The 11738-nt window shown below is 38.6% G+C and overlaps 1 protein-coding gene across 2 annotated transcripts in view; it reads left to right on the top strand.

Annotated features, from left to right (window-relative positions):
* Positions 1-11738, top strand: part of RORB (RAR-related orphan receptor B) — a 190607-nt gene that overhangs the window by 132441 nt on the left and 46428 nt on the right. For both annotated transcript variants that reach the window (XM_011947024.1, XM_011947025.1), the window contains exon 3: positions 3772-3913. In XM_011947024.1, coding sequence (XP_011802414.1) covers positions 3772-3913 — 142 coding nt within the window. The remainder of the gene's footprint in view (positions 1-3771; positions 3914-11738) is intronic.

The raw sequence follows: 11738 nt of genomic DNA, 5'->3' as shown, positions 1-11738 counted from the left end.
AAAGAAAACTGGAAGCATGCTATGTTAGAAGCCAACAAGATTATCTCTAAATCAACTAAAATTCACCTACCCCCACCCACCCCTTCATTTTCCGATGAGGTCCTGAGGTATAAACAAGATTATGTCATCTGATCAACATCATTGATTCAGACAGTGAAGAACAGAGCACGGCCAAAAACACAGGGTTTTTCAGTCTCAATCCAGCGTTCCACTTCCAGGCAGATTCCACCCACCCTTCCCGTGGCAAACTAATTCCTGTGAGCAAGTTCCTCTCTTAAATAAAGAGCTAGAGGAATAGCAGTAAATGTAGATTGAATCTGAAATAAAAGAACTTTGAAATTTAAGAGTAAGTTTTAATAATGAATCCTTAGAAGGAAAGAAAGTGAGTGTGAGAGACAGAATAGCCAGGGAAAATCTAAACAGTTCTATAGCTATAGTTAAAGGACCATGTGTAAACAGAACAAATAAAATGAGCCACAGTCTGGGAGGGAAAGGTAATATGCTGGTAAAGTTATTGGCAAGAGCAATTACGTTTTTGATCAAAGATGCAAGCAAAGTGAATTATTCTTTTAAGATCAGTAAACCAAAGGAGGGGTAGTACAGTCAGAGTCTAAGATCTAATCTTAATCTTAAACAGGCTTTCAAATGTACACAAGGCAAAACACACTGTAACTTTCAAATACTGGTACTGTGTGATAAATTGACAATGTCTTCATAATAGTCTCAAAAAGGCATGAGTCCTGGAATTAAAACTGGAGTGAAGAAAAGAAAAGGAAATAAATAAGAATAAAGTGGGTGAGGGAAGAAGAGGGAGCATGTTAACGTACTAACCTGTCAACACACTGCTGTACTTTAAAGATGATTAGTGATAATCTATTTGTGAATATCATGAGCTGTTCTTTGCATTCTGTTCCTCTGAAGCCCTATAATTAAGAATTGCATGTTATCCACTTTAATGCAATTTTTCAACTCATCAAGAATAAACAAGAAAGCAAAATTATGTCAGCAACTTTTTACCCTCCTTGAATAAGTTATTACATCCTCTAGGCAGATAGACAAATAGTTTTCTTCATAAACAATAATAATTTAGGAGTCAGAATCTTCTCCATGGCAAGTATTTCTACCATTATATTGGCTTATTATGCAATCTTGAGAGCTCTGGTTTACATAATATCTACTAAAACTGATTTTTAGATCAATGTCAAAATGGAGATGTTTGGCATTTGATTGTGTAAGCTCTATTTGAAAAATGTGTGATTTCAAAAGATGGGGATATGTTCAGGTTAAAAAGCAAAATATCTTAGACAGTAATTTCCAAAAGATTTAACTAATGTGCAAATATAACCCAATAGGCCAATAGCCAAGAGCAAGTGTCACCTTTTCTATTTAAAGGAAGAATCCGCAATCAAAGAAATTATGTTGTTATTATGAAGCATACTCTGAGGTTTTAGTTAAAATGGCACTATACACCACACTATTTTTTTAATTCATGGAAAAAACCCACATTTGTATATATGCTACAGTTTTCTGCAAATAGAAAACTTAAAAATTCTCTTCAGAATTTGATGTCAATGTCAGCACATTCAGTATCAACCTCTGAGTTTTCATAATGCTGTTTTCAAGTCAACATAAACAACCCATTCTGAATAACATCAATTCAGCTTGTGCACTTATTCAAATTTCTATTCATTCAATAAAATTTGGAACACAATCTCTCTTTCATGCCAAAAACCTCATTTGCAATAATGAGCAACAGATAAGCAAGAAACTCATCGTAATTAATGTCAAATTGGTCTTAAATTAGGGCTGTAGCTGTGACTTCAGAAAAGTCTTTTCTGTCCTGTCAACTCTTTTGCTAAGTAGCACTAGAGTATCCAAAGATAAAAACCACACAATTCTGTCTTAAAATGTAAATTTCAAGTCATCTTTAATCAAGACTGATGGGCTGAGGTTATGCTTTCTGACAGTTTTCACAGCATATAAAGTACATCATTTCAATCCCTGGGGGGCTTACGTTTGATCTCTATTCTAAGATGCTCCATGAATTCAGTCAAACTGGACAGTCACGTGTCTCATTCTGCCATCACTGGTTTATTAAATAAGGAATGCACGTGGATGTATGGGGATGAAACTAGTCCTTGTTGTTGAATGGCGAAGCCAGTTGGGACTCTCTCTCTCTCTGAGGAGATCCTCGACCACACCTCCATGTCTGAGATTCCTCACAGATTGACTAAGCTGTCTTCGCCAGTGCCATGCTGAGCCATATTGGAGCTCAAGACAAAAGGAAAATCAGTAACACAGATCCCTTCTTTAAGTTATTGGGTATTTTTGCATAATGTCGATTTTTTAACTCATTATGTTAAAATATTGTATTTTCTAATTACAAAAATTTTAGGTGACCATTTAATGTTGTGGGCAAAGTGTTTGCCTCACTAGGCTCACCTAGCCCTGGCTCTGCTTCTTCATCCTGTAGATAGCTGAGAAAACAAAGGAGCTGTTTGAGGGAAGTCAGGGGATCTATTCCAGGCTTCTCTGCAAGATAAGCATTGAATCTACCATTCCTGAACTTTTCTAGACTTCCTCCTTCCAAAAGATGATGCTGTGGGATATCTTTTTCCAAAATTTGTCTTAGAAAGCTTAATGTAGACCATCATTTTGCTCATGATACGTTGCACTTTTCCTTTTTTCTCTAGACAATTCAAGAGTAAAGAGTGATTAGGGAAATCGATTACATGAGTCAATGAATGGATGAATGATAACTTAATCTATCTCTGGAGAAAATGCTTATTTTCCCCAATAGAGTTTTCTATAAGACAAAGAAGGAAAAATTTTTTAAAAATCAACTCAGCTGTGGATTTATTTAGAGAAGCAGTGTATATACGGTCACTGGCAGTTCATTTTGTACCTGATGAACCCAAATGTACTTACATGAAGACATCTTACACCGAATAACCTGGGGCCAAGTAGAGACCATTCATTGACTTAATACTTTTTGTTGTTGAACAGCTTATATATAATATTTTCTTTTTTCAAAAGTATGGTTGATTATTAAAAACAACTTTCCAGACCCAGCCACGGTGCACACACACACCTGTAGTCCCAGCTATAGGTTGAGGCAGGAGGATCACTTGAGTCTAGGGGTTTGAGGCCGCAGTACACTGTGATCCTGCCTGCAAATAGTCACTGCGCTCTAGCATGAACAACATAGCAAGACACCTCAAAAAGGTAGAAAAAGAAAACACTTCTCAGCTGCATTCTAGCCAAATTCAAAAAGTTTATGGTGGGGGAAACCACACCTTAGAAACTAAGAAAACAGTAGCACATACTCCTCAGTGTTGCTTTTTCTTACCAGTACCTCAAGTTCCTCACCACCACAGCACTTGATACAAGCCCATGTGATTGTCTCCACCAAGTTCTGTCATGTTTGGTTTAGCACTCTCCTTTGCTACTCCTTCCCCGCTGCTCTTTGCGGGACAGAAACTTCTGTTTATTTCTGCATAGAACAGCACAGCTGCAAATGTCTTTAGCAAACGTTTATTCAAGGAATGAATGAATGAGTGAATGGGTAAATGAATGATACCCTCATATCTCTGCAGATAGCATCTATTTTCTCCAGCAGAAATATCTGCAAGCCATACGAGAAGAGGTATCCAAAGAGCTTTAAAAATTAAACTCAGTTATGTTCACTGCAGAAAATGTAGCAAATGTATATGTTAATGTTCTCTGTTTCCCTTCTTATAAATCTGTTTCCCCTTCTCTTTTTCCCTCAAGGGATTCTTTAGGAGGAGCCAGCAGAACAATGCCTCTTATTCCTGCCCAAGGCAGAGAAACTGTTTAATTGACAGAACCAACAGAAACCGTTGCCAACACTGCCGACTGCAGAAGTGTCTTGCCCTGGGAATGTCAAGAGATGGTAAGGCATTACATTCCTGTTTCTTACTTAAGCCCTTTCAAATGGATGCTTTGCTGGAGTCTATTTAAGCTGCTGGAAGAATTCTAGACAAGGGAATTGGGGATAAGAAGAAAAGAAAATCATCGTGCTGGTAGTGCATTAAAAGGAAAAGTAAGAATATACAAAAAGAGAGCATTGCCTATGAAATAAGAAGAAAGCAAAGACTTCACCGTAGCTCATGGAGCAATTTGTGCTAACTGGGTTTAGTGGAAGCCACATAGGCCTAGGTTGAAGGTGACCATCTGTCTAGGTTTGCCTGCAAATGAGGGATTTCCTGGGACGTGAGGCTTTCAGAGAGAATGCCCGAAAGTCCTAAGCAAACCAGGACCACATCCGAGTATGTTCACTGGATAGGTCTGACTGGGCTTGCTTACTGTGTGGAGACACTAAGGAATGGCATATGCTTCTGTGGGAAGCCTGGAAGTCCTGCTGGCTGCTCATAGCTACCCAGAGGAGGAACTGGACTATCTGAGCCCATAATGAAGTTTCCAAAGACTAGAGCGAAGTCCAAGTCTCGGAAGGGCTGTGTAGGTGATGTCCTCCTCAGAATATGATACCATCTGCGCTCCAGCTTCACGCCTACCCACACTGAATTGCTTGGTTTCCCGAGGGAACATCTTAGAGTAATGAAAGAGGACAAATGAACTCAAACAAGATGAACGAAGCATTTCACCTAGCTTTGTTTCCATTTTCAGTCATTCATCCAAAGTAATTCTTTCCCTATGGACATTGGGCGCATCACCCCTGTGTCATACAGTGAGTGGCCCTGAGTCCTGGGGCCATTTCTGTCTGGTTCCCACTAAAACATCAGGCTCTGCTTAAAAGCACACACCTAAATGTTTATTGAGTGAACGATGGAAATCCCTTCTACCTAGAGCCTAAGACATAGACAATGCCCCGACACCTTCTCTTTTTATGTCAATCACCGTGGATTCTGCGCATCTGGTCGCACTCCCTCTGGTGAAATTCAAGGCTATATAGACGCACACAAAACAAGAAACTTCCAAGTTTTAAAAAGATGTGAATAACTGGCATGCGTTTAGTAGAAAGGGATTTCATGAGTGATTAGATTCTTTACCTTTTCTCTAATTCCCAGTCCATCTAAATTTGTCCTGCACAAAAGTACACCTATAAAATAAATTTGACCAAAAAAAAAAACAAAGAATCTGACCTGAAACCCTTTAGTTTATAGGTAGTTTCTTTTTTTTTTTTTTTTTTTTTTTTTTTTTTTGAGGCGGAGTCTTGCTCTGTCGCCCGGACTGGAGTGCAGTGGCCGGATCTCAGCTCACTGCAAGCTCCGCCTCCCGGGTTTACGCCATTCTCCTGCCTCGGCCTCCCGAGTAGCTGGGACTACAGGCACCCGCCACCTCACCCGGCTAGTTTTTGTATTTTTAGTAGAGACGGGGTTTCACCGTGTTAGCCAGGATGGTCTCGATCTCCTGACCTCGTGATCCGCCCGTCTCGGCCTCCCAAAGTGCTGGGATTACAGGCTTGAGCCACCGCGCCCGGCTATAGGTAGTTTCTAAAGCTACAGAGATGAGGTTTCCAAAATTTTTCTATTAACTGACTTTTTTGTTTTATTTGTTTTACTTGACTCACTAACCACATGTATTTACTCCTAAGATAAATTTATAGCAATGGATACTTCTGTATAATCAAGGCAAACAAATTAAGAGAGAGGATTGAGTAGTTTCGGATACTTATTTGGCATAATTATATGGGAATCTGAGTTGATGATTTTGCACTTCATTTCTACCATATGGCAGTAGGTAACACATTAGTTCACAGTGTCCAAAAAGCCCCATTAATAATTGTGCAAAGAGATAAGCCATAGGGTATTTGTTTCTGTTACTTCTTCCTACACTAAAAGGAAGTATCTTTCTGGAAGGGCAAGTCTGTGTCTGTGCTGGTGAACAGAATTATGGGCAAGAGATGAATATATGACCCAAGGCAGATTCAGCAGATTTAGTGACATCAGCCCACAAAATCTAGACGGTCTGAATCCCATAACATAAAAGAAATGTGTCAGGAGGATGGGAGGGTCTTTTGACAGAGCCACAATTTATTCTCAATAAGGAAGGAATTCATTGCAGCACATAAACCTCTATGCAAATAAAAGCAATATAGTGTCTAAGGACACTGAGGATTAAGAATAATGATTCATTTCAACTTTAGGTCCAGAGACAATCCTGAGGCTGTCTGGGACATCTTCAAAAATGCCTGCTAAGCACATCTGATGTGAAATTTATCATGAGGAGAAATGGTCAGGGGTGTGGGTGGGGTGGGGAATCTGGAGAAGAAAGGGCTCAAGCAGAAGAGAAAACAAATGATTCTCTATAAGAGAAAAAGCTGCCTCTTCACTATATCACGCAGAGAAAGTTTGGTTGGAACCTTGATTAGAAGGGGTGCCTCATGCCAGGTAAATTATGCTAATACCAGGGAAGCCGAATAGGTTTTCTCTCCTATTGATAAGTATTGCCTAGTATGTAGTATTGAATGATTCAAAAGCCCTGAAATTATGGTTGATTACCTATGTCTAGTAAGGAGTCAAGAATGAAAGGCAAGGTTATTTCTGAATCAGAAGAATCCCTACCTTCTTCTGATTCAGCAAGCATTTTTAAAGTGCTTTGGAAATTGTACCAATAGCCAAAGTGAGATGCCCTCATACCTAACTGCTTTCTACAGCCCCCTGCTTCCCTCAGAGATAAAGTGGCATCTTCATTTTGCTGTATGCATTTGCTCTCTGTCGATTAGGCTCCAAGAATGTTTATTTCACCATACCTGGCTGTTTACTGTGGCCTCTAGGAGACAGCTTAAAATAACTGTTGAAAACACTGGATTTTCATTCTCTCCTGAAATTTCACTGCTATATTGGTGTATTAGCTATCGAAAATATATCAGTAGTCATCAAATTTATCAATAATGAATTTGTTCAAATTTAGCTTAAGCGAAGAATCAAAAATCAAATCCACTTGGAATACACACATTTGTGTCTTTATGTGTATAAAAAGGTAAAGGCATGTGTGCATGGGTGTGTGTGTCTGTGTGTGAACTGGTAGCATGCATAAGCCCACTGAATCTTCTCTATCATTTTATTTTTTTTCTTTTTCCTATACCCTTCACAAAGGAATCTTCAGGATAACTGTTTCCAATTGTGCTACTACAAATTGATACTCACTAGAATATGTCCTCCCGAGTGGCATGTCTCTACAAAAAGACAGAAATTGCCCTAAAAGGACAGGTTTCACAGATTAAGCTTCTTCTATCCAGAACTGCATTGCCCAACCCACATGTCACTATATAAATAATTTAAATGTAAATGAATTTAAATTAAATAAAATTTAAAATTCAGTTCTTCAGTCACACTAGCTATATTTCAAGTGTTCATTAGGAGCATGCAGCTTGCAGCTACCATATTGGAAAGCACAGAGAACATTTCAACATCACAGGGAGTTCTGTTGGAGAAAAAGAGGAAGGAGAAGAGAGGGATTTTAAAATAATGAATAGGCTTAGGTAGATTGAATCAGACTTCTAATACAAAGCCTACAGCACTAAAAAAAAGGGTGGCAGAAGAGGCACGTCTCTGAAGCTGAAAAGAGTTAAATTAAGACCAGTTTCATTGGTAAGCAGCAAAATGTAAATATAAAGAACTTTACAACCAAAGGTAGTAGATAAAATAATTTTAGAAATTTATAGAAAATCATAGATGATAGTCAGTTGGGCTCTCTTGAAACCAAAAACACATGTTCATGTGTTATGTAAATAGAAATCTTTGAAGGAGCTATGACTTTATTTTTCAAATATCAAAAACTTCCATTCCGTTTAGAATACCACAATTCAAATAAATATAAAATGATTTCCGATACTTTCACATAAAATTGTTCTTTGCTATTATGGGATCAAAAGGAGGGTTAAGAGCATATCATAAGCAAATACCATCATCACTGAATATTTATAAAGCACTTGCAATGTATACAGAATTGTGCTGGTTTCTTTAAGAGGTATCAGTTTAACAAGAGGCTGTCTTTACAGTCAAGTGAATGTCATTAACAGAATAATTCAAGTTTGAGAGGGGCAAACAGTTAAAATATATGCTAGTCTGATTAATATGTAGTGATAAGAATGCTAATATTTGAAATATTAACATGGCCTTTGTTAAAATAGTTCTATGCATTCAACAAATGTATTTACAAATAGTGAACATGAATTATGTTAAGAAAGTCAGTGAGTTTATTTTGGCCATGTACTGTAATTTTTTCCCAAATTTGTCACCACTGTTATTGCAAGAAGGGGCATAAAACTGAAACACTGACTCATCAATGTTTCTGAAATAAATGGAAAATTAATCATAGAATAGTATTATAGTCATTGTCAGTGAAGTCTTTGATTTAGGATTACACTTGAAATAACTCTAAAATGTAGTAGTTTTAAGTTGCTTCTTTGAAAATATTTCAGTTGCTCAGTGACCTGATAAGTCAATTTTGTAAAAAATGCAGAGCTTTTCTTTGTTGAGTTTTTAGATGTTAACTGTGGCAGAGGTCTTCACAACATACTCTTTTGACATGGTTAGCTTGTGATTATGATGTCTGTAGTTAACAGCAGATTTCTGCGTACATCAGCGGCAGGTCAGTTCTATGGCTCTGCTGATTGTAGATGGCGTTGCCTGGTATGACCAAGGAGATTTGGCTCTGCTTCACATATCCCCCAGCAAGTTTATCCTCCAGCAAGATAGCTCAGGCATGTCCTTGTCATGGTGAGGTCCACAATCACACAAGCCTTTTTCAAGTCTCTGCTGTGTCGCATTTGTCAGTATTCCATTGGTAGGTCACATGACCCTGGGCAGGACGCCTGCAAAGAATGAAAGAGCACTGCAAATTGACATGTGGAAGGGCATGGAAAGAAATAGATAAGAGGAATCAGGGTCATTAATGCAATCAGTCTTCCACAAAGTATATTTCACCTAAATATAGAGTAAACAGAAATCTAAAGCAAGGATTAAGTGGAAAAAGAGTTTAAAAAAAAAAAAAACACGTTTCTGTATTTATGTTAGAAGAGTTTCTTATTCTCAGTCTTTAATTCCTATAAATTTCAAACCAATAAAATGCAAAATTACTATACTAAAATAAATCAGAAAGTAGATCTACCCTAGCTAAAACAAAAAATCCTGATCTATAGCAATGGATACAAAACTTGTATTCACTTCCACAATGCTACAACAAAGAGCTATTCTGAACCTGCCCAAACACAAAGGGCAGAGGGGCAGCAAATACAGAGCTCTCCTTTCCTGGGGGAGAAGGGGAAGTTCTTTCTGAATCGATATTTATAGTTGTTTATTTTTTCCTATACAAAAGGTGTTTTTCCCCTAGAGAATAATATGTAATAAATTGCTTAGAAAGATGTAATATAAAGATACAGAGGAAGCTTGCCCTACAAGTTACTGTAGAATTCGGTACATAGACAAACCGGAAATGTCACCTCAATTAGTAAGCAAATAAATTTGTCTCTGAGAATCAGAATCTAATAAAGGTAGTGTCTCTACAAACAAAGTTAAATACAATGATCTAAATAATTCAAGACCATATAAAACCAACCACTAAGATGGAAAGGGGAGTTTAGTCTGAATGAGTCAGATTGTTTGTCTTCACACAGAAAAAATTACTAGATAATTATCACTTCGTTTTCCTACTTAGGCAGCATCAGAAAGCCAGAATGTACGGTTTTTTGTTTGTTTCTTTGTTGTGTTGTGTTTTGTGTTTTGAGATGGAGTCTCCCTCTGTTGCCCAGGCTGGAGTGCAGTGGTTCAGTCTCGGCTCACTGCAACTTCCGCCTGCCGGGTTCAAGGGATTCTTCTGCCTCAGCCTCCCCAGTAGCCGGGACTACAAGCACATACCACCACACCCGGCTAATTGTGTGTGTGTGTGTGTGTGTGTGTGTGTATTTTTAGTAGAGATGGGGTTTCACCATGTTAGCCAGGATGAGCGTGATCTCCTGACCACGTGATCTGCCTGCCTTGGCCTCCCAAAGTGCTGGGATTAGGAGTGTGAGCCACAGCGCCTGGCCCCAGAATGTAGGTTTTTAAGAAGGATTAAGAAGATACAGAAAGAGTCTGGCTTCTTCAAGCCCAGCCCTCACATCCACAATCCAGCAGGCAAGAAGGAGGAAAACATGCCCCAATACCCACAAGTGAATGCGACACTTCCATTTACTTCCCGTGAATCAGAACTTAATCACCTACACACCTGCCAGTGAGGGGGATGAGGAAGTACAGTCTCCACTCTGATCAGCCTATGCTCAGATAAATATGGTAGCTCTGTACCCAATGGAAAAAGAAAATGAATTTTGGAAGAATATTGGAGGAGAAGGGTGAATGGCAGCTCTTTCAGACTGTGGGACTCTCTTCTGTGTTCCCTTTGTGCTAGATAGTTCTTAAGCACTTCACCATTTAGATATTCTCAGAAGAGCATCAACCCTCGTGATTGAATCCAGGAACTGAGCCTTTTTCTAAACTCCATTTCCTTCTTTCTCCATTCTCTGAGCTCCTAATACCAAGAGGTGGTGGGCATACCATCACAAAAGAACAGAAAACAGAAACTCAGACAGGAGCCTCCAAGTTTGCCATAGCCCACACTATTAACATGAGCTGAACAATGCTAGATAATTCAGAGAAGGTAGTCTTGTGACTCAGGATGTTCACATCCTAAAAAGGCAGTTGACAACCTGTGAGGAGAAATGTCAATATTCACAACAGTTCAGGAGGTTAAGTATCTGAAGAAACAACACATTGAAATGAAAGCACCTTGATATTACTCTGTGACTACTTGCAGCACTTCTTCCTTCTTTTTCCTCAGACTGCCTGAGAATATTGCCAGAAGAGATAGGAAAAATAAAACTTGGGAGTGGTAGAATGAGAAAAGATAGTTACTGTTTTGATCACTTGCTGGGCATCGGATGCCCCAAATTGCTATTTTCCAAAGATTCTTATCATTTTATCCCAAAAGCCAACTGAAGGCAAATGATGCCATCACTTAAAATTATGTTTATCACCCAGCCCCATGCCTTTGGTCTTACCCAACACACTATTTAGAAAATCGACCTGACCAGGTGCAGTGGCTCACATCTGTAATTCCAGCACTTTGGGAGGCCGAAACAGGAGGCTTGCTTGAGGCCAGGAGTTCAAGACCAGCCTGGGCAATGTAGTAAGGCCCTATCTCTACAAAAATTAAAAAAAAAATAGCTGGACCTGGTGGCATGCACCTGTAGTCCTAGCTACTCAGGAGGCTGAGGCGGGAGGATTGCTTGAGCCCAGGAGCCTGAGGTTTCAGTGAGCTATGATCATGCCATTGCACTCCAGCCTGGGCAACAGAGCAAGACCCTATCTCTTAAAGAAAATTATTGTAAAATGTAAAAAGAAATTTAAGAAAGAAAACAGAAAATAGATTTGAAAGTGAAATACTAGGGTTCAATCTAGCGATCTAGTAATCCTAATGAATAAAAGTTAGTTGGTTAACATTTTAACAGTGGGTACTATTACTAATTTGGTATTTGGTTTTTTTGGTATTTGGTATTTTGGTTTTTTGTGATTTTTTTTCACAGGTAAGAAAAAAAGAGGAAAACATGCTTTCTAACTTCATGGCAATGAGAAATACATAATAAGTTTTTCTATTTCTTCCTGGCTTAGATTTATTTCTCACTGTGGGCGTAAACCAGGACAGGAACCCTCTGAATATAACCTTTCCCCAGATGTGGAGTGCAAATGAATGGGTTTTTTTTTTTTTTTTTTTTGAGA

Source organism: Colobus angolensis, unplaced genomic scaffold (assembly GCF_000951035.1).
Source record: "Colobus angolensis palliatus isolate OR3802 unplaced genomic scaffold, Cang.pa_1.0 Scaffold257, whole genome shotgun sequence".
In the NCBI taxonomy this organism is placed as follows: Eukaryota; Metazoa; Chordata; class Mammalia; order Primates; family Cercopithecidae; genus Colobus; species Colobus angolensis.
Note: the sequence above shows the minus strand (reverse complement) of the source record. Positions and strands in the feature narration are given on the sequence as shown.